The sequence below is a fragment of the Pan paniscus genome, chromosome 20 (genome assembly GCF_029289425.2).
Source record: "Pan paniscus chromosome 20, NHGRI_mPanPan1-v2.0_pri, whole genome shotgun sequence".
Taxonomy (NCBI): Eukaryota; Metazoa; Chordata; class Mammalia; order Primates; family Hominidae; genus Pan; species Pan paniscus.
Genome location: NC_073269.2, coordinates 18,229,852 through 18,253,108, shown reverse-complemented (window position 1 = coordinate 18,253,108; position 23,257 = coordinate 18,229,852). Strand labels below are relative to the sequence as shown.

At 46.9% G+C, this 23,257-nt stretch overlaps 1 protein-coding gene across 10 annotated transcripts in view; it reads left to right on the top strand.

Annotated features, from left to right (window-relative positions):
- Window positions 1-23,257, top strand: part of CACNA1A (calcium voltage-gated channel subunit alpha1 A) — a 418,969-nt gene that overhangs the window by 302,473 nt on the left and 93,239 nt on the right. For 7 of the 10 annotated variants that reach the window (XM_055103184.2, XM_063599939.1, XM_055103185.2 and 4 more), the window contains exons 13-20: window positions 5,566-5,775; window positions 10,085-10,197; window positions 14,311-14,423; window positions 14,588-14,719; window positions 14,985-15,057; window positions 18,946-19,063; window positions 19,217-19,293; window positions 22,158-22,264. In XM_055103184.2, the coding sequence (XP_054959159.2) occupies window positions 5,566-5,775; window positions 10,085-10,197; window positions 14,311-14,423; window positions 14,588-14,719; window positions 14,985-15,057; window positions 18,946-19,063; window positions 19,217-19,293; window positions 22,158-22,264 (943 nt within the window). The remainder of the gene's footprint in view (window positions 1-5,565; window positions 5,776-10,084; window positions 10,198-14,310; window positions 14,424-14,587; window positions 14,720-14,984; window positions 15,058-18,945; window positions 19,064-19,216; window positions 19,294-22,157; window positions 22,265-23,257) is intronic. The other 3 variants (XM_034945842.3, XM_034945843.3, XM_034945841.3) reach the window with 1 other exon arrangement.

Genomic DNA, 23,257 nt, shown 5'->3' with positions numbered 1-23,257 from the left:
AAGTGTCTGTTCATGTCCTTCGCCCACTTTTTGATGGGGTTGTTTGTTTTTTTCTTGTAAATTTGTTTGAGTTCATTGTAGATTCTGGATATTAGCCCTTTGTCAGATGAGTAGGTTGCGAAAATTTTCTCCCATGTTGTAGGTTGCCTGTTCACTCTGATGGTAGTTTCTTTTGCTGTGCAGAAGCTCTTTAGTTTAATTAGATCCCATTTGTCAATTTTGGCTTTTGTTGCCATTGCTTTTGGTGTTTTGGACATGAAGTCCTTGCCCGTGCCTATGTCCTGAATGGTAATGCCTAGGTTTTCTTCTAGGGTTTTTATGGTTTTAGGTCTAACGTTTAAATCTTTAATCCATCTTGAATTGATTTTTGTATAAGGTGTAAGGAAGGGATCCAGTTTCAGCTTTCTACATATGGCTAGCCAGTTTTCCCAGCACCATTTATTAAATAGGGAATCCTTTCCCCATTGCTTGTTTTTCTCAGGTTTGTCAAAGATCAGATAGTTGTAGGTAAGTGGCGTTATTTCTGAGGGCTCTGTTCTGTTCCATTGATCTATATCTCTGTTTTGGTACCAGTACCATGCTGTTTTGGTTACTGTAGCCTTGTAGTATAGTTTGAAGTCAGGTAGTGTGATGCCTCCAGCTTTGCTCTTTTGGCTTAGGATTGACTTGGCGATGCGGGCTCTTTTTTGGTTCCATATGAACTTTAAAGTAGTTTTTTCCAATTCTGTGAAGAAAGTCATTGGTAGCTTGATGGGGATGGCATTGAATCTGTAAATTACCTTGGGCAGTATGGCCATTTTCACGATATTGATTCTTCCTACCCATGAGCATGGAATGTTCTTCCATTTGTTTGTATCCTCTTTTATTTCCTTGAGCAGTGGTTTGTAGTTCTCCTTGAAGAGGTCCTTCACATCCCTTGTAAGTTGGATTCCTAGGTATTTTATTCTCTTTGAAGCAATTGTGAATGGGAGTTCACTCATGATTTGGCTCTCTGTTTGTCTGTTGTTGGTGTATAGGAATGCTTGTGATTTTTGTACATTGATTTTGTATCCTGAGACTTTGCTGAAGTTGCTTATCAGCTTAAGGAGATTTTGGGCTAAGTCAGTGTGGCGATTCCTCAGGGATCTAGAGCTACAAATACCATTTGACCCAGCCATCCCATTACTGGGTATATACCCAAATGACTATAAATCATGCTGCTATAAAGACACATGCACACGTATGTTTATTGCGGCATTATTCACAATAGCAAAGACTTGGAACCAACCCAAATGTCCAACAATGATAGACTGGATTAAGAAAATGTGGCACATATACACCATGGAATACTATGCAGCCATAAAAAATGATGAGTTCATGTCCTTTGTAGGGACATGGATGAAACTGGAAACCATCATTCTCAGTAAACTATCGCAAGAACAAAAAACCAAACACTGCATATTCTCACTCATAGGTGGGAATTGAACAATGAGATCACATGGACACAGGAAGGGGAATATCACACTCTGGGGACTGTGGTGGGGAGTGGGGAGGGGGGAGGGATAGCATTGGGAGATATACCTAATGCTAGATGACGAGTTAGTGGGTGCAGCGCACCAGCATGGCACATGTATACATATGTAACTAACCTGCACAATGTGCACATGTACCCTAAAACTTAAAGTACAATAAAAAATAAAAATAAAAAATAAAAAAATAAAAAATAAAAAATAAAAATACAAAAATTATTCAGACGTGGTAGTGGGCACCTGTAGTGCCAGCTACTTGGGAGGCTGAGGCAGGAGAGTCACTTGAACTTGGGAGGCAGAGGTTGCAATGAGCCAAGATCATGCCACTGCACTCCAGCCCGGGTGACAGAATGAGACTCTATCTCAAAAAAAAAAAGAAAAAAAAAAAAAGGAAAAGAACATTTCAGACTGATACCAGTTACACTGGCTCTTGATCCCTTGAATGTGGCTGACCCTGAACTAGGATGTACTTCATAATAACACGTCCGGCTGGGAATACTTAGTACAAAAGAAAGAGTATAAAGTATCTTTTGAGTCCACCTTGATATTGATTCCATGTTGAAATGGTAATATTTTGGATGTATTGGGTTGAATAAAACATCTCATGAAAATGATTTTTAAAAATCTAGAAATTGTCTGCAATTATAATTCCAGACCACAGAGAAAAACGAGAGACAGGAATGTATAGAAAAAGGGAACGTGGGTCAAAGTGAGTATGAAATTCAACTAATAGAAGTGACAGTACCTAGCATGGGGTCCAGCACTTAGTAGGTGTTCAATTAATATTCATTTCCCTCTCCCTTACCAGTGAAGGGTATGCCTGTTGTGGGGATGTGTCTTCAGGCTGAGTGATCAGGAAGGACTTTCTCAATGGCTGGCACGTGAACCTAGTCATGATTTCAGCTCTTGAGGTTGTACTAGAGGATTTATATCCAATAATCGTAAGGTACCACTTAGCATCATGCTAAGATGTATTAATTCATTTATGCCTTTGGATGGCCCTTTGAGGTAGGAAGTGTGGTTGTCTCCAGTTTACCAAGGTGGCTTGCCCAAGGTCATCTGCTGGTTGGTGATTAAGCCAGGTTTTCAGTGTGGCTCCAGCAGGAGTGGGGGCTGGGGACCTTCTACCTGCTGTGGTTTCTCTCTCTCTCTCTCTCTCTCTCTCTCGATCTGTGGAACATCCCCTCTGATCCCCAAGGTCCCAAGGGTCTTATTTCTTTTGGCCAAGCCCTTTGGAGACCTGCAGATCTGGACACATCTTTGAGAGTTTCAGGGACTAGGGCCAGAAATGCTGGGCAGGGACATGAGGAGCTGCCACTGGGGTTGAGAAGGTGATGGACATGAGGGGAAGGGTCTTTGCAGAAAGGAGAGGCGTCCCTGTAAGCAGGTCACAGCCACTGGGCCTGGCCAACTGCAGCCGAGTGGAATGTGCCCCTGCCCCATGACCATATGCCCCAGGTGTGCAACGTGGTGGCCGAGAGCACACACTCTGAACCATCTTGACACATCTTCACTGGTTACTAGACCCCCCTCAGCCTGTTTCCTTGGCTGTAAAATGGGGATAACGCTGGTCCCTACTTCCTAGGGCTCTGAGGAGGAGTAAGTAGCTTGTCGTGTAAAACATGTTCCCTGCAGTGCCTGGTGCCTGCTAAATGTTCCATAAACGTCAGCTGTTATTTTCATTCAGGGGAAGCTGAAATCCATATTTTCATGGAAAATCTCCCAGTTTTTAAATGTGGACCAATAATTTCAGCTTTCACAAACCCAGTATGAGTCGGTATGGCCCCTAGGGTGCCAACTCAAAATCTCTGTTGAGAATTTTGCTGATAGGAAGTGGCCTCCTTGGAGGTGTTTGCTGTGTCCTGTGTCTGGCAAGTGGGGTGGTTTTGATAAACGTGCTGGATGGATGTATGGGTGAATGGATAAATGGAGGAATGAATGGAGAAACAAATGAGCAAATGAATAATGAATGGATGGATGAATGGATGAGCGAATGGATGGATGAATGGATGAGCAAATGAATGATGTACACACAAAGGAATGGATAAATGATGAATGTGCTAATGAATTTAAGAATGATGAAAGAATGAATGAATAAATGAACAAATGGATGGATGAAAGAATGAATGAATGTACTAATGAATGAATCAATCAATGAAGAACCATTTAAAAATGAATGCAACTGAGGGTTTATAAGAAAAGATATCTTAAGCCTGGGCATGGTAATTCATGCTGTAATCCCAATGCTTAGGGACGCTGAGGCGGGAGGATCGCTTGAACCCAGGAGTTCAAGACCAGCCTGGGCAACACAGGGAGACCTCATTGCTATCAAAAACAAAATTGTTTTAATTAAGCGGGCATGGTGGTACGTGCCTGTAGTCATAGCTACTTGGGAGGCTGAGGTGGGAGGATTGCTTGAACCCAGGAGTTCAAGGCTGCAGTGAGCTATGATCAAGCCACTGCATTCCAGCCTGGGCAACAAAGCAAGATCCTGTCTCAAAAAAAAAAAAAAAAAAAAAAAAGATGTATTTTAGAAGGTAAATTCAATCTGTCCAAAACTGAGCTCTGACCTTCCCCTAAACCTGTGCCCATTCAGTGGATGAGAGCTCCATCCCTTAAGGGGTTCACCAATTCATCCATTCCTTTGTATGTACATCATTCATTCACCTTGGCTCATCCCTCTCTCTTACATCCACACCGTTCCATCAGCAAATGTTGAATCTGTCTTAAATGATTCATCCCAAATCCTCCCCGCTTAACTACCACCCAACTCCAGCCCCCATCCATCATCATCATCACTTGCCTGGATGGGTTCAGTCACCTCCAGCCTGGTCTCCCAGCTCCCGTCCTCACCTCTCACTGTCTACTCTCCCACTCGGCAGCCAGAGGGTGCCTGTGAACACCCAAGTCAGGTTCCATCCCTCCTCTACTCAGAACCCTCCACGGCTCCCACCTCACTCAGGGTAAAAGCCAAAGTCCTCCTTGTGGTCCACCAGGCCATGCATGATCTGCCTGTCACCTCCCTGCCTTCACCACCTTCCTCTTTTCCCCTCAACCACTCCACTCCAGCCACACTGACTTCCTTGTGCTCTTCCCCAAAAATGTCGGGCAGGCACATTCATGCTTCAGGACCTTAAATTTGCCGTTTCCTCTACCTAAGATACTAAAGTAACAAGTCAACACACCCACCTTGCTCCCAGTCCCTCTGTGTGCTTTACTTTTTCTCTTAAAAAAAAAAAATTGTTATTTAAAAGAACTTGTCTCACTGCGTTGCCCAGGCTGGTGTCAAACTCCTGGCCTCATACAGTCCTCCCATTCCAGCTTCCCAAAGTACTGGGATTAGAGGCATGTGCCACTGCACCCATCCCAACTTTTTTTTTCCCATAGCACTTTTCATTTTCCATCCCACTGTTAATTTACTTATTACGTCCACTGTCTGTCTCCTCCCCTTAGAGGGTCAGACCCCGGAAGTCCAGGCTCTGTTGCCTAATGTATCCTGACCCCCTGGAACAGAGCCTGGCACAAAATAGGTACTCAATAAATGCATAAGAGCAAAACTATATGTAGGCAGAGGACACACCCAGCTTATTCCTCAGTGATCACTTCTAAAGTTAAATGTCCATGGAAAACAGTCTCATCCACATCTCTTTCTGTAGGCCTTCCAAGCGTGCTCCATGCAGCTCTGTTGCCTGCCCCTGCATCAGGGAATGGAGGCTCTGCTTTATCCTGCCCTGTGGTGTGACTCCCAGAGGCATCAGATGTGGCTGGGAGTGGGAGACATGGAAAATTGGCTCCTGCAACAGAGAACTATCAGCCTTCCCATCAACATCCTGCTAATTGGTTACTTCTAATTCTGTTATTTTTCAGGGGCACTGTCTTCTCATAAGCTCCATCTATGCAAAACTAAGCCCATGGGTCATGATGGTTCCCTCAGGCCAGAGGCTTGCTGGAGAGACTAATGGATCCCCTGGCTAAAATCTGTGCTTGGGCTGCACATTGGTTAATTTCTTCTGAAGGAACAGCCTGAGCCTGACATTCTCCATCTTTTCCCTGGCAGGTTCTCCCTTCGCCCGAGCCAGCATTAAAAGTGCCAAGCTGGAGAACTCGACCTTTTTTCACAAAAAGGAGAGGAGGATGCGTTTCTACATCCGCCGCATGGTCAAAACTCAGGCCTTCTACTGGACTGTACTCAGTTTGGTAGCTCTCAACACGCTGTGTGTTGCTATTGTTCACTACAACCAGCCCGAGTGGCTCTCCGACTTCCTTTGTGAGTATCACCCAGCCCCACCCCTGCCAACTCCCTGATCCCTCCCTCACACCCTTTTTCCACTTCTCTTTCTCTGGTAGTATGTGTATCTTCTTTGGTCCTCATTGAATCTGCCCTTTCCTTTAGCCATTTCTATAACTGTCACTGGGGCCAATGTTGCCGTTGCTATGACAATGGAACCCATCTCCCTTAGACCTGAGAGCTGGAAGCTGGAATTCAGACCAACAAATGCTCCTGTGATTCCTTTCTAAGAGAGAGAGACAGAGGGGTGCTGGTGAAGGGGATGTTGGAAGAGAGACAGAGGAAGACGGAGCTCATAAGATAGACAGATAGAAACAGAAACATACATGTATTAATAATTTTTATGTACATCTCTGGAAATGTTCATAACTTATGGTTAAGAGAGGATGCCTTAGAAATAAGGAGTGGCTTATATGTTGCCCTCATTTTCTCTACTTATTTCTGACTCTACTTCTCTCTTCTTTCAAACCTTCTGCTTCTTTCCTGTTAGGTTGGTGCAAAATTAATTGCGTTTTTTGCCATTTTTTTTTTTTTTAACCACAATTACTTTTGCACCAACCTAATACTTCCTCCCCTGCCCTTTTTGGCTTCCTTATTCATTCATAGAACATCCCCTCCAGTATCTGCGAGAGCGTTTTGCTCCCTCAAGGTACAAGGCCCACTAAGGCTTTGCCCTCTGGGCCTATTCCCAGATTCTATGTGAGTTAGCATGAGATAGTATCAAAATTGAGGGCCAAGTGAGGGTGAGGAAAAGCAGCAAAAGATGGGGAGATGTCTGAGCAGGATTTAAAAAGTAAAGAGCTCTGAGGAATCAACAAGAGCAGTGATTGGGGCCAGGCATGGTGGCTCACACCTGTAATCCCAGCATTTTGGGAGGCTGAGGTGGGTGGATCACTTGAGGCCAGGAGTTCAAGACCAGCCTGGCCAATATGGTGAAACCCTGTCTTTACAAAAAATACAAAAATTAGCCAGATGTGATGGTGCACACCTGTAATCCCAGCTACTCAGGAGGCTGAGGCACTAGAACTGCTTGAACCCAGGAGGCAGAGGTTGCAGTGAGCCAAGATCATGCCACTGCACTCCAGCCTGAGCAACAGAGAGAGTGTCTGTCTCAAAAAATAAAGTAAAATAAAATAAAATAAAGAGTAGTGATTGGGCAGTGAGGGGGGCAGGTGGATGCCCTGGCTTTGGCTCACAGGCCCCAAGTAAGGACTTCTCAAAACGTCTTTTGCCTACTGGCTGTCTAATTTATTCACTGACCTTCTGACCTGGTTCAGAATTGACTTAGGACAGCAAGAAGAGACAGTCTAGTCTTTGACCTAGAAAGGCCCGTGAGCCTAGTCCAGGCCATTGTCTTCTTATAACCCTCCTTGTTCCCAGTCACGTTGGCTGACCCCCCAGGACACCCCTCAGGAACCAGTTCTCCTTCCCAGGGCCCTGACCTAGTTGCAAACTTAGTAATTGTTTTTAGTCCCTCTGGAGTCTCTTATAAATGAGGACTCTACTTCGTGTTTTAACTTCCTCTAATACTCTATTTTTAATCTCCTATATTCTCTCTACTAATCATCTTGTACAGTCTGTCCTGGTTCAGGAACAAGGGACTGAGACTTCCTGCCTGGGTCCTCAGTGTCTATAAAGGTCCTTTACTCATTCCCACTTTCCCTTTGAGAAAACTGAGACACAGAGAGGTTAAGTAGATTGCCCAGGATCACACATTAGCTGGGCATGATGGCGGGCGCCTGTAATCCCAGCTACTTGGGAGGCTGAGGCAGGAGAATCGCTTGAACCTGGGAGGCAGAGGTTGCAGTGAGCCCAGATCATGCCACTGCACTCTAGCCTGGGCAACAGAGCTAGACGCCATCTCAAAAAAAAAAAAAAGATACACATTAATTTCAGAGATGTCAAAATATAAACAAAAATGTATATCTTGGCATCAGTGAAGTGTAGTTGTTTCTCTGGATCTCAGACTCCACATCTATGTGGTGGAAACTGGATTTGATGGTCCTGAAAGTTCTTCCAGATGCAACAATGCTAAGGATAAGTAATTCTTTCAAGTCTTGTGCATCACTTGCTATCATGTTTCCATGGTAACTGAGGAACAAGATCTCAGAAACTCTTCAGTCCTCCCAGAGTTACTTCTGGTGGGTCTAGGAATGTGTCAGATGTTACAAACAGACTTCCTCTGCTGATATTTTGGTCCTAGGAACCCTAGAGTTCCCCTCAGACACTAAGATCTCCTTAGCGTCCTATAAGGAGAAATTTTGGTGATAAATACTGTGAAGGACTTTGACGGTCAGTTCAAAACACCTCTTAAAAGCATGACATAGCAAACACCCTTGGCAAATATCTTAGTTCATTTGTACTGCTATAACAAATTACCTGAGACTGGGTAATTTGATAAGAACAGAAATTTATTTTCTCACAGTTCTGGAGGCTGGGAAGCCCAAGATCAAGGCATTGGCAGGTTTCCCTGTCTGGCGAAAGCTACTCTCTGCTTCCAAGATTGCACCTTGAACACTGTATCCTCTGGAAGGGAGGAACACTGGGTCCTTACATGGCAGAAGGTGGAGGAGCAAGAGGGACAAACTTCCTCTGTCAACCTCTTTTATAAGGGCACCTAATCCCATTCATGAGAGCTCTACCGTCATGACTTAATCACCTCCTGAAGGCCCCACCTCTTAATACTGTTACATTGGCAATTAAGTTTCAACGTGAATTTTGGAGGGGACACAAACATTTAAACCATCACAACCACCAAACACAATTAGCTTTGTGGCCTTAATTAGCTATATGAAATTCATGGAAGTTAGTTTCAGTCCTCTGTCTCTTTCCTTTCTGTATGCTTTCTGCTCCTCAGAAACCCTCCTCATCTCTCCTTTCTATCCATTAAGTACCCACGCCCTTCCTAACTCCTCATCTTCCTACCCTACCAAGAAAGCCCTCTCAGAAAAGGATCTGATGTCAGCCATTTATTTGCTGGAGCAAATGCATATCCATGTTTTACCCCTCCCTGAGGCATTTGCAATTTTATGCTTGCTCATCAAAGAACAAAAGGCTTTGTCTTACTCAAGACTTTTTAGGTCACTCACAACACAGGATTTCTAGGGGACATAAGACAAGTTTTCTGAGTTAGGAGAAAAGCCATACCTTAGGTGGGTTGCCTGTGTCGCTCCAACTAAGTACTTAACTTCAGGATTACAAATAGGATATCATTATGATTTCTATTTCCTTTTATCCTTTGGAGCTCAGTCATGTAGAAGTAGATTAAATATAATTGTTAGATCACAGCACCCTGGCATTATGGGGCCGTTATGGTCCATTGTTATTATGTGAATTATTCAGTTAATTAGTTTATTTTTTAAATGTGATAAACACCCAGGAACCCACCAGTCAACACAAAAGTCCTTGGCAATAATCTATATCCGATCCTTCTCATCGAACCAGGGCAAAAACTACAAGATGGAGACCCACTGATATTTTTCTCATTCCTTTTAAAATTGGCCTAAGGTTGGTTAGCTTGTTGGTTGGAGGGTAGGGCATAATTGTTGCTCTTTTTTTTTTTTTTTTTTTTAGACAAGGTCTTGCTCTGTCACCCAGGCTACAGTACGGTGGCCCAATCTTGGCTCACTGCAACCTCCACCTCCCAGGTTTAAGTGATTCTCATGCCTCAGCCTCCCAAGTAGCTGGGTTTACAGGCATGTGTCACCACACTGGCTAATTTTTGTATTTTTAGTAGAGGCGGGGTTTGCCATGTTAGCCAGGCTGGTCTCAAACTCCTGACCTCAGTTGATCTGACCGCCTAGGCCTCCCAAAGTGCTGGGATTACAGACGTGAGCCACCATGCCCAGCCAGCTCTTCCTTTTTAACAGAGGGGAAACTGAGGCCCATGGGAAGGACACCTTGGACAGGGCGTGGCCACAGTGGGTCATGTATATAATCCCAGCACTTTGGGAGGCTGTGCTGGGAGGATCACTTGAGGCCAGGAGTTCAAGACCAGCCTGGGCAACATAGTGAGACCCCCATCTCCACATAAAAATTTTAAAAAGAAAAAAGATAAGTCAGAAGTTGGGTGTGGTGACACATGCCTGTAGTTCTAGCATGTTGGAGGCCAAATCAGGGAAACTGTTTGAGGCCAGGAGTTTGAAACCAGCCTAACAGCATAGCAAGACCTCATCTCTACAAAAAATAAAAAGTTAAAAAATGATAATAAAAGGAAAGTCAGAGCCACCTGGAACCCCTACCCTCAGCAAGCCTAACCTCCTCTCTCTTTCCTCCTTCTCCCTTCTAGACTATGCAGAATTCATTTTCTTAGGACTCTTTATGTCCGAAATGTTTATAAAAATGTACGGGCTTGGGACGCGGCCTTACTTCCACTCTTCCTTCAACTGCTTTGACTGTGGGGTAAGTGCTCTTGTTTCTAAGGAGTTCATTTCTCCAGCTCTTGCCTGGAATGACAGATACCTGGACACATTAAAGGGAGAAAGGTAAAGTCACCCCTGAATATGAGAGACTCAGATGGATGCAGAAGGAATGAGAAAACAATCCCAAACACTGGCAAGGATACAGTGTACCCAGAACCCTCAACCACCGCCAGTGGGAGGAAAACGTATAGACCCCCTTTGGAAAGCTAAGTGGGGGACATAAGACAAGTTTTCCAAGTTGGGAGAAAAGCCATGCCTTAGGTGGGTTGCCTGTGTCGCTCCAACTAAGTACCCAACTTCAGGATTACAAACAGGACATCAATATGATTTCTATTTCTTCTTTTCCTTTGTAGCTCAGTCATGTGGAAGTAGATGAAGTATAATTGTTAGATTACAACACCCTGGCATTATGGAGCCATTATGGTCCTTTGTTATTTTGTGAATTACTCAGTTAATTAATTTATTTTTTAAATGTGATGAACACCCAGTAACCCACTAGTCCACACAAAACCTAAGTCCTTGAGAATAATCTACGTCCAATCCTTCTCGTCGAACCAGGGCAAAAACTACAAGATGGAGATATGACCCAGCATTCCATTGCTAGGAATTCATCCTAGAAAATCTCACCCAGATACCTAGGAGACACAGGCCAGAATGTCCCTGCAGCTGGAAGTGAAATTAAGGTTGTTCACAAATAAGTGGAGAATGCCTGGCCCAGGGCAGCCCTAATCATTTACCACAGTCCTGTTGGTCTCAGAAAGCCTTAATAATTTATTTATTTTTATTTTTTATTTTTATTTTTTATTTTTGAGACAGAGTCTCGTTCTGTCACCCAGGCTGGAGTGCAGTGGTGCCATCTCGGCTCACTGCAAGCTCTGCCTCCCAGGTTCACTCCATTCTCCTGCCTCAGCCTCCCCAGTAGCTGGGACTACAGGTGCCCGCCATCATACCTGGCTAATTTTTTGTATTTTTAGTAGAGATGGGGTTTCACCATGTTAGCCAGGATGGTCTTGATCTCCTGACCTCGTGATCCACCCGCCTTGGCCTCCCAAAGTGCTGGGATTACAGGCGTGAGCCACCACACCCAGCCAGCTTAATAATTTATAATAACTGAATGTTGTACTGTTTTCTGCCATTATAGAAAATTATGTTGTTGGAGAAAACAAAATACATACAAACAAACAAACCTTCCCTACATAAATGACCCAAGTAGTTAAAGAATAAAACCAATTTCTTTCCATTAAAAAGAAAAGAAAGCTGGGTGTGATGCCTCATGCCTATAGCCTCAGCTATTCAGGAGGCTGAGGCAGCAGAATTGCTTGAGCCCAGGAGTTGAAAACCAGCCCAGGCAATATAGCAAGACCCTGTCTCTACAAAAAATAATAATAATAATAATTAGCCAGGTGTGGTGGTGCACACCTGTAGCCCCAGCTACTCAGAAGGCTGAGGTGGGAGGATTGCTTGAGCCCAGCAGTTTGAGGCTGCAGTGAGCTATGATCACACCACTGCCCTCCAGCCTGGACAAGAGAGTGAGACCCCATCTCTAAGAAATAAAAGTAGGCCAGGCACAGTGGCTCACACCTATAATCCCAGCACTTTGAGAGGCGGAGGCAGGTGGATCACCTGAAGTCAGGAGTTCAAGACCAGCCTGGCCAACATGGCGAAACCCCGTCTATACTAAAAAAATACAAAAATTAGCCAGGCGTCGTGGCACATGCCTGTAATCCCAGCTACTTGCGAGGCTGAGGAAGGAGAATCACTTGAACCGGGGAGGCAGAGGTTGCAGTGAGCTGAGATTGCACCACTGCACTCCAGCCTGGGTGACAGAATGAGACTCCGTCTCAAAAAAAAAAAAAAAAAAAAAAAATTTAAAATGTCCTGAGCAACCTTGTTTGTAATAGTTCCAAGTCTCAATATCCATGTATCCCTTTGCTGTAGAACAGATAAATATTTTGTGGCATATCTATATAATGAAATACTCTGCAACAATCAAAGTCCACCAACAGCAGCCACATGCCCAACAACAGGAATGAATCTCACCCATGTAACATGGCACAGAAGGAGGCAGGAGCTAGCAATGTAAGTCCATACAGTTCATGCAAAGTTCAAGTGGACAAAATTAAACTCTCTCTCTCTCTCTCTATATATATATATATATATTTTTTTTTTTTGAGGCAGAGTCTCACTCTATTGCCCAGGCTGGAGTGCAGTGGCGCAATCTTGGCTCACTACAACCTCCACCTCCCGGGTTCAAGCCATTCTCCCGTCTCAGCCTCCCAAGTAGCTGGGATTAGAGGCATGCACCACCACCCCCGGCTAATTTTGTATTTTTTGTAGAGACCGGGATTCAGCAATTTGCCCAGGCTGGTCTCGAAATCCTGATCTCAGGTGATACACCTGCCCTGGCCTCCCAAAGTGCTGGGATTACAGGCGTGAGCCACCATACCCCGCCTTAAACTGTATTTTTTAAGGATGATACTTGAATACGTTAAAAAGGCAAGGACCTCGAAAACACAATGCTCAGTAAAAGAAACCAAACACAAAAGGTCAAGTATTGCATAATTCCATTTGTATGAAATGTCCAGAGCAGGCAAATCCATAGAGACAGAAAGTAGATTAGTGGTTGCTAGGGTCTGGGTGAGGGAGACTGGGGAGTGACTGCTAATGGGGACAGGGCCTCCTTTGGGGGTGATGAAAATGTTTTGGAACTTGATAGAGGTGATAGTTGCAGAATATTGTGCATGTACCTAAAGGCACTGAATTGTGTAATTCGAAGTGTGAATTTTATGTTTTGTGAATTTCACCTCAGTTTTTTTTAAGGTAAGAAAATGGTTATTACAAAATTCAGGATGGTAGTTATATCACAGTGTCTCTGGAAACTTCCAGGGTATCCACATGTCCGTTTTTATTTTATTTTATTTTTTATTTTATTTGAGATAGGGTCTTGCTCTGTTGCCCAGGCTAGAGTGCAGTGGCAGGATCATGACCCTCTCCTGTCTCAAATTCCTAGGCTGAAGCTATCCTCCCTCCTCAGCCTCCTAAGTAGCTGGGACTACAGGCACATGCCACCATGCTTGACTAATTTTTTTTTTGTAAAGTCAGGGTTTCCCTGTGTTACCCAGGCTGGTCTTGAACTCCTGGGCTCAAGTGATCTGCCCACCTCGGCCTCCCAAAGTTCCAGAATTACAGGCATGAGCCACTGCCCTAGCCTTCTCCTAATTGTTGACATAGGTAGTAGTTGCATGACATTCACTTTGTAATTATGTGTTTCAGGAATTCTCAGGCCTGTGGGAGCTCTTAATAAATAAAAAAGAGGCCAGGTGTGGTGGCTCACGCCTGTAATCCCAGCACTTTGGGAGGCCGAGGCAGGCGGATCACGAGGTCAGGAGTTCGAGACTAGCCTGGCCAACACAGTGAAACCCCGTCTCTACTAAAAATACAAAAAATTAGCCGGGCGTGGTGGCGGTTGCCTGTAATCCCAGTTACTTGGGAGGCTGAGGCAGGAGAATCGCTTGAACCTGGGAGGCGGAGGTTGCAGTAAGCTGAGATTGCGCCACTGCACACCAGCCTGGGTGATAAGAGCAAGACTCCATCTCAAAATAAATGAATAAATAAAAATAAATAAATAAATAAGAGGCCGGGTGCAGTGGCTCAATGCTTTGGAAAGTGGAGGCCAACAGTTGGAGAGACTAAAGCAGGAGGATGGCTTCAGCCCAGAAGTTTGAAGCCAGCCTGGGCAATACTAGCGAGACACTATCTCTATAAAAATGTTTTAAAATTAGCCAGATGTGGTGGGGCACACCTGTAATCCCAGCTACTCAGGAGGCTGAGGTGGGAGGATCACTTAAGCCCAGGAGGACAGTGCTGCAGTGAGCTAGGATTGCGCCACTGCACTCCAGCCTGGGTGACACAGTGAGACCCGGTCTCTATAGATAAATGAATGGATGAATGAGGGGGTCAAGGATCCTCACCCGGCTTCCATTTGGAGGGAGGAGTTTGGTTGAGTTCTTGCAAGGTTGGTACCTAGGAAATGCTTGCCAGTTCTGGAGCCCAGACACTGTCCCCGGACATGAGACCAGGTCCTCTGCCCTAGGTTATCATTGGGAGCATCTTCGAGGTCATCTGGGCTGTCATAAAACCTGGCACATCCTTTGGAATCAGCGTGTTACGAGCCCTCAGGTTATTGCGTATTTTCAAAGTCACAAAGTAAGTCTTTGGGGTTCCTGGACATTTTTACAGGGGGTGGGGATGGGGGACATGGTGGGGCCGCCTCCAGAAAGTTGGGAAAGTGAGCCTCATGCTTCGAGGGCTGACTCCGGGGCCCTGCCTCCCCCGCCTGGCCTGAGTCCTCGCCCGGCCTCTGTCGGCAGGTACTGGGCATCTCTCAGAAACCTGGTCGTCTCTCTCCTCAACTCCATGAAGTCCATCATCAGCCTGTTGTTTCTCCTTTTCCTGTTCATTGTCGTCTTCGCCCTTTTGGGAATGCAACTCTTCGGCGGTCAGTAAGTCCTTCACAGGAATTCCAACTCCTGGTTCCCTGGGGTCAGGCTCAGGGAACACACAGTCCCCTCCACCGTGCAGGCTGCCTTCCTCGTAGCCCAGACACCCATTGCGGTCACCCAAATGGGCAGGGCCCTGGGTACCACTCAGGGTTTCCTGGGGACAGAGATGATGGAGACATTCGTTTCCTTGGAGATGAGATACTGAGCCACACCCTCAGAGCACCTCGGGTGGGGCCAACGTGAAATGTCTGTGTCCTCCCTGCAGGTTTAATTTCGATGAAGGGACTCCTCCCACCAACTTCGATACTTTTCCAGCAGCAATAATGACGGTGTTTCAGGTACAGCCTCCACCTGGCCCCACGGGCCAACACCTCTCAGTGTCACAGATGAAAGTGCCTGCTCCACATCCAAGGGGCTTCCCTGAACTCCTCCTTCTCTACCTGGCCTTTTCACACCACTTTGAAATACAGATTTTATGGTTATCATTATTCAATTATGGTGAGGCCAACAGATCAGGAGATGAATGTCATTGGAAAGATAGTTTGTGGCTGGGCACGGTGGCTCACACCTATAATCCCAGCACTTTGGCCAGGTGCGGTGGCTCACACCTGTAATCTCAACATTTTGGGAAGCCCAGGTGGGCGGATCACTTGAGATCAGGAATTCGAGACCAGCCTGGCCAACATGGTGAAACCCCATCTCTACTAAAAATACAAAAATTAGCCGGGCGTGGTAGCACATGCCTGTAATCCCAGCTACTCGGGAAATGAGGCACAAGAATTGCTTGAACCTGGGAGGCAGAGGTTGCAGTGAGCCAAGATCGCGCCACTGCACTCCAGCCTGGGCAACAGAGTGAGACTCCATCTCAAAAAAGAAAAAGAAAAAAAAAAAACCACTTTGGGAGGTCAAGATGGGAGGACTACTTGAGGCCAGGAGTTTGAGACAAGTCTGGGCAATATAGTGAGACTCCGTCTCTACAAAAAAATAATAATAATAATTAGCTGGGCATGGTGATGCATACCTCCTAGCTACTAGGGCAGCTGAAGTGGAAGGATTGCTTGAGCCCAGGAGGTTGAGGCTGCAGTAAGCTACAATCACACCACTATACTCCAGCCTGGGCGAGAGAGCAAAGCCCTGTCTCAAAAACGAAAAGAAAGTTTGTTATACTCACAGATCCTCAGAGAAGGAGCACACCATGCAGGACCAAGCAGAGAAGCAACAGGGTCAAGCAGGAAGAGAAGGAAAATGTGGGCAAGAGGCTTGATTGTGGTTTCCATGGGACGGAATGGGTGAGGCAGAGTAAACAGCTCGAGACTGGCTAGTTTGGATCATTTCAGTGGGCTCTGGGGCAGAGGAGCTGTTCCTACTTGTCTAGGACCTGGCCTTGGGGTGATTAGGGCAGGTGGATAGTGCTGGGAAGATAAAGGAGGTGGTTGGGATATGGGCTGGTTGGGTTATTGTTTGGTTTGCTTTTAAAAAGCCTGCTCAGGGCTAAATTGTTTACTACCTCTAGGGACTGGCTAGTGCTGGACGGGGCAGTCCCTCCAGAGTCAGCAAGACCCCAGATGCATCAGAATAAAGAAAATAAAATGCGTGGCCAGGCCAATGAGGTGGTTCATGCCTGTAATCTCAGCTCTTTGGGAGACCAAGGCAGGAGGATTGCTTGAGCCCAGGAGTTCGAGGCTGCCGTGAGCTCCAGCCTGCACCACAGAGCAAGGCCCTGTCTCTTAAAAAAAAGGCAGAGAAAAAAAATGGCTAATACACCCATCAAATCTGAAGATACCTTGGTCTCATATTCCAGGGTGATCAACCCAAAGCAACTTCTGCGCCCATGTGGGCGCATTCCCTGAGGCTTGGGACTGGCCCAGCCGGGACCTTCAGAGCATCTTTGGTGGATTCCTTCTCTTTGAGGGACTGAGAGTGTATAGAAAATGTGACTTCACTCTCTCCTTCACCTGGGGAGATAGTTTCTAAATGAGACCCCAAGACAGGGAGTTGAAGAGGAAACCTTCCATGAAGGGAAGTTCTGAGCCCCCACATAAGCGATTTTTTTTTTTTTTTGAGATGGAGTCTCGCTCTGTTGCCCAGGCTGGAGTGCAACGGCACGTTCTTGGCTCACTACAACCTCTGCCTCCTGGGTTCAAGCGATTCTCCTCCCTCAGCCTCCCGAGTAGCTGAGACTACAGGTGCATACCACCATGCCTGGCTAATTTTTGTATTTTTAGTAGAGACAGGGTTTCACTATGTTGGCCAGGCTGGTCTCGAACTCCTGACCTCGTGATCTGCCTGCCTCGGCCTCCCAAAGTGCTGGGCTTACAGGCATGAGCCACCACACCTGGCCCATAAGCGATTATTAATAGCACTGATCACTAGTCATGTATCTTTAGCTCAGAGGTTCTCACCCAAGGACAAGTCTGTCCTCCAAGGACGTGTAGCAATGTCTGCAAGCATTGTTGGTTATCACAGCTAGGGAGAGGGTGCTACTGGCATCTGGTGGGTGGAGACTAGGAATGCTGCTCAATATCCTACAGTGCACAGGACAGCCCCAAATAGAATAATCTGGCCCCAAATATCAGCAGTGCTGAGGCTTAGAAACCCTGTTTTAGCAGATTCATGTTTTTGGAGTTCTTTAACATTTACTTTATCCTCATGGAAATATGGATAGAAGGAAGGAAGTTGGATCTTTTTTAAAGGAGCATGTAGGCGCTGTTTGAATATCCCCTTGGTTCTTTCAATATGCATCAGCAAAACTTGTATCTGTCAACACCTAATCCTTTGCCTTGGTCTTTCTCTGGTCCCCTGCTCTGCCCCCAAGGAACTGCAGTCCAGTAGTACTGTGAATTTTTTGCACCACACCCTAAAAGGAGCAGCCGTTGGTGGATAAATACCCCAGCTCCCTCACCCTCAGGTGGGATGACCCCTAGAGCTCCCTAGCAAGACCAAGCCCCGGTTACCTACAGTGGAAACTCGCTTGATCACATACTGTTTACGTTCCACCCTCTTTTCCCTTTCTCACTTCTCCTCTCCCCTACTGGTGCTTCCTGAGATCACCTCCCAGATAAACCACTTGCACCCGAACCCTTGTTCCAGGGTCTGCCTCAGGCAGGGGGACCCCAAACATGTCCTTGTGCTACATTTGTGCTATCCACGTAGTAGCTTATTTAATCATCACCATGACCACATGAGGAACACAGGTAAATATTAAAATCCTGTCTTAGTCTGCTCAGGCAGCCATAACAAAATACCACACACTGGGTGGCTTATACAGGAAACATTTATTCTCTCATAGTTCTGGAGGCCGGGAAGTCCAAGATCAAAGTGTTAGCAGGGTTAGTTAGTTCCTGGTGAGGGCCCTCTTCCTAGCTTGCAGATAGCCACCTTCTTGCTGTGTCCTCATATGTCAAAGAGAGAGAGAGAGTTCTGATGTTTCTTCCTGTTCTTTTTTTTTTTTTTTTTGAGACAAAAATCTCAAAAAAAAAATCTATTTTTTTTTTAGGCAAATCACATTTTTTTGTCACCCAGCCCGGAGTGCAGTGGCACAATCATAGCTCACTGCAGCCTCAAACTCCTAGGTTCAAACGATCCTCCCACCTCAGCCCCTTGAGTAGCTGGGACTACAGATGTGCACCAGCTAATTTTTTTTATTTTTTTGTAAAGATGGGGTCTTGCTATATTGCCCAGGCTAATCTTGAACTCCTGGGCTCAAGTGATCCTCCCACCTCGGCCTCCCAAAGTACCGGGATTACAGGCATGAGCCATGGCATGCGGTCTCTTCCTGTTCTTATAAGGGCACTAATACCATCATGAAGTCCCCTATGACCTCATCTAACCCTAGTTACCTCTTAAAGGCCCCATCTCCAAATACCATCCCATTATAGGTTAGGGCTTCAACTCATGAATTTGGAGGTGGACACAATTTAGTCCATAGCAAATCCCCTTAATCACATCAAGTAAGACAGAGTTACAGGAGGGTTTGTGACTCCTCCAGGGTCTCCTAGAAGCCAGGCTAAGAGCCCCACGATGCAGGAACGGCCCTTTCTACTCGCAAACAAAGAGAAAAGCCAAGGAGAAGCCAACACCGAGTCTGGCTCTGCAAACCGGGCAGGATTGTTAAAGACCTCCTGGGCTTGGGGATGGGGTGGGCGGATTCCGGCTCCACAGCTGCATCTCCAAGGGGCCCGTGGCTGAGAGGGGGGTTGGCTGTGTGTTTCTTCCTCCCCTTTCAGATCCTGACGGGCGAAGACTGGAACGAGGTCATGTACGACGGGATCAAGTCTCAGGGGGGCGTGCAGGGCGGCATGGTGTTCTCCATCTATTTCATTGTACTGACACTGTTTGGGAACTGTATCCTTCATGGAGGGAGAGAAGGGGACAGGCCTGGACCTCTGGCAGAGGAGAGGTTGCAGGGGCTCAAGGGAGGGTACTGAGAGACCCAGATACCCAGGGCCCAAGTGGTGTCCCACCAGTGGTTGCTTTTCCTGACTCAGACATTTGCAGACACCCTCCTGAATGTGTTCTTGGCCATCGCTGTGGACAATCTGGCCAACGCCCAGGAGCTCACCAAGGTGGAGGCGGTGGGAGAATGTTTCTCTGGCAAAGTTACCACCTGCCCATGGCAGATCAGGACGGGGGTGGGGGTGGGGGTGGGGGCATGGGAACGGGGTCAGAACTTTTGCCGGGGATGCACCATGCAAAGAGAAGGCGCCTCTCCCCCCACTCCCAGAAACAGACTGTCCCTCATCAAGCAAATTCTACAGCCAAGAGGGTGGGAAGGGGGAAGGCAGTGAGGTCGCTGCAGGAAACAGATGGCAAACTCAACCAAAAGGCCGTTTACAGGGAGTAAGCAGGGTTTCCAAGGAATGGTGTAGCCCCCAGGCTAGTGGATGGGAGAGGGAGTGCTGTTATGGGGACCCAGTCAGAGCTGGGACCAAGGAAAAAGGGCTGCCACCAGCCCTGGGACCTTAGAGAACCCAGAACCATGGCAAGGCACAGATGGAGTGGCCAATAAATGTCCCCACCTTCTCTCTTCCTCTGGCTTCCCGCTGGAGCCTCCCCTTAGCCAAACGCAGCATGTTAAGAGCTAGCCTCCGTCCAGCCTAAGCCTCTCCCCAAGGACCCTATTAAGTTAAGATGACATGTAACAGGTACAGGGTCTTCCTCTCAGCCCTGGGGTCTCCCTCAGCATTGCAGCCCCACCTCCAGTGCCTCGAGGTGTTCAGGACATGTTTGTGAAATTGAACCAAACCAAGCAGACGTTGCCAACGCTCCATCTGCCGGCCCTGGCAGGAGGGAGAGAGAGTTTCCCGGCCCCAGCTCCCAGTGGAGGGAAGCGGAAGTCTCTGCCATCCCAAGCACACGGCCACAAGCCTGGCCACTGTGGAGCCGGCTGGCATGGCTGAGCCGAGGGCTGATCCAGCCATGAGCTCATCCAAGTTCCAAGAGTCCATCCTTAGGGGCTGGTGCAGGAGGGTAGCAGAAGGGGAGGGAGAAAGGCCAGTTTGTTTATCTCCTGGGAGGTGTGGACATTCCTCTCTAGATCCACATTCTTTCTTTCATTGATCCTACAAGCATTTCTTGGTCATTTAATACGTGTTTTTAATCCTATTCAGTCCTCATGGAAACCTTAGGAGCCAAGTTCTCTGAGCCCCATTTTACAGATTTCATCATTCAGTAAGCACTTAATGAGCACCTACTGTGTGACCAAGGCCCTGGTCTAGGACTTAGGGATTAAGCAGTGAACAAAAAAAGGCAAAAATCCCTGCCTCCGTGGAGCAGGGATTCAAGAGGGGAGACAGACAAGAAACAAGATAAATTTGTAAACATACGTAGCTTGTCAGTTGGTGATAAACACAACAGAGAAAAATTCAGTAGGGAAAGTCAGGGAGAGTTGGAATTTTAGATGAGATATGTGTCGCACAGAGAGGTTGAGAGACTTGCCCAAGGCCACACAGCAGTAAGTTGTGGAGCTGGGATTTGAACCCAGGCCGTCTGGGTCTGCAGCTTGTGCTCTTAACTGCTGTGTACCAGTTGCTTGAATTTGGGCATGTTTTATGCTCACTTGGGAACCTGTGGGAAATGCAGATTCCAGGGCCCAGCACTGGTTCTATAGATTATTTGGGGAGCCTGAGGATCTGCATTTTAGGTGTTTCTGAGGCAGATGGTCCAGAGACCTGGCTCTGAAAAATGCTGGGAATGGTGCCAGGAGGGGTGGGGGTGGCCCTATGAGAGCAGGGTGGCCAGCCAGATCCCATCTCCATGTTGTCTCTGACAGTGTCCTGATCTGACCATTTCCAAGGTGGTAAGGTTGCTCCCCGTTCCAGTGATTCGGAGCACAGCGGGAGAGCTGCCTGCAATGGCATGACTTTTCTTATGGGCGGGTTCATTTCTGGCCATTTCTTTCTCGTTGCCTTTTCTTTGCTTTTTCTTTGTTGGCTTTTCTGTTTTACGAATGAGGCCCTGCATGAAGGCTGAAGAAGGATTTAAAGTCCAAAAACGTCTTTTTCTGTATGTATTTTTAAAACCTCTTCCCCCATTCTCCTCCTCTCTGAACCTAACCACTAGTGAGCAGCAGCACCCTGGGCAGTTGGCTGTAGCCCAAGTGCCCTGCTCTCCTCTCCCCACCGCCTTCCTGTCATGGGGGCTGGGAATATAAATTCCTCTCCTCATTCTCCTTCTGGGGGCTGTTGACAGTGCATGGCAGGGGCCATCGGATGCCAGGCTCTTCTGTGTGTGAGGGTAGTTGGTGTTTTTTGAAAGTTGGTTCAGAGAGTTCACATGGCTCAGAAAGCCTAGTGAGAGGAAAATCTTTGCACTGCTTTCCAGCTCATTAAGACAGGATGCAGGGGCCAGGCATGGTGGCACATGCCTGGAATCCCAACTGTTTGGGAGGCCGAAATGGGAGGATCATTTGAGGCCAGAAGTTCAAGACCAGCCTGGGCAACATAGACCCTGTCTCTACAAAAAAAAAAAAAAAATTAAATATATACAGGCATAGTGGCATGCACCTGTAGTCCCAGTTGCTTGGGAGGCTGAGGTGGGAGGATTGCTTGAGCCCAGGAGTTCAAGGTTACAGTGAGCTATGATTGTGCCACTGCACTCCAGGCTGGGCAACCAAGGGAGACTCTGTCTCTGAAAACAAACAAAAGAAAAAAAAACAGGCTGCAGGAAAGTCTTCATTGTAGGAAGAGAAGGGACATTTTTATTTTTTGTTATCTGGCTGTGTGTTAAAATAGGCTTCATAATGAGTTAGATGTCAAACTTATACACAGAGGGGATAGCAATACACTTAACCAATAGCAGGTACCCATTCCAGTTGGGGAGCCTTGGTTCTGATTGGTCGAAATATTTCAAATGTTGCCCCTGGTCAGCAACAGGGTCAGAAGTGAGTCCCCAAGGCCTAGTTCATGTTTTGTGAACAAAGATTCCATGTGCCTTTTAGGACGAGCAAGAGGAAGAAGAAGCAGCCAACCAGAAACTTGCCCTACAGAAAGCCAAGGAGGTGGCAGAAGTGAGTCCTCTGTCCGCGGCCAACATGTCTATAGCTGTGTAAGTGCCCCTAATCCCTGGGATGCTACCCTGGCTCCTCAACGTCCACACTATCCCAGGCACAGATTTGGGAAGCAGTGGGGGTGGTCCTTGACAGAACTGAGCTTTAGGAAGAGACACTTCTTGTCCTTCCACCCACTTTCACTCAATAAATATTTGGTTAGCAGCTGTTATGTACCCAGCACTGTTCTAACTTCTGGGGATACAGCATTAACAAGGAGGGGAAAAAAATCCCACCTGTGTGTAGCCGTTCTAGCAAGGGAAGGAGTCAATAAATTAGAAAAATAAGTAAATTATATATTGTGTTAGAAGGCGATGGAACTACAGAGAAAGTAGGGGAGGGAAATAGCAAATGCTGGGAGTGAAGAGAGCTGTGATTTTAAACAAAGTTGTCAGGGAAGGCATCACCTAGAATAGGGGTCCCCAGTCCCTGGGCTGTGGACTGGTACCAGGCCGAGGCCTATTAGGAACGGGGCTGCACAGCAGGAGGTGAACAGTGAGCAAGCAAGCATTACCGCCTGAGCTCCACCTGCCGTCAGATCAGCAGGCAGCATTAGATTCTCATAGGAACACAAACACTATTGTGAACGGTGCATCTGAGGGATCTAGGCTGCGTGCTCCTTTTAAGAATCGAATGCCTGATGATCTCAGGTGAAACAGTTTCATCCCAAAACCACCCCCCACACCTAGGTCTGTGGAAAGACTGTCTTCCACAAAACTGGCCCCTGGTGCCAAAAAGGATGGGGACTGCTCACCTAGAAGGTTACATGGCCTGAAGGAGGTGAGGGAGGAGCCATTGGGGGGCCTGGGGAAGAGCATCCCAGGCAGAGGGAACAGCATAGGCAATGGCCCTGAGGCAGGAACATGCCTGATGTGAAGGAGGCCTGTGTGACTAGAATCGAATAGTAAGTGTGAGGAGGTGAAGGCAAGGAGGTGACAAGCAGATTACACAGGGCCTTCTGGGTCAGGGGGAGGACTTGGGCTTTTGCCCCT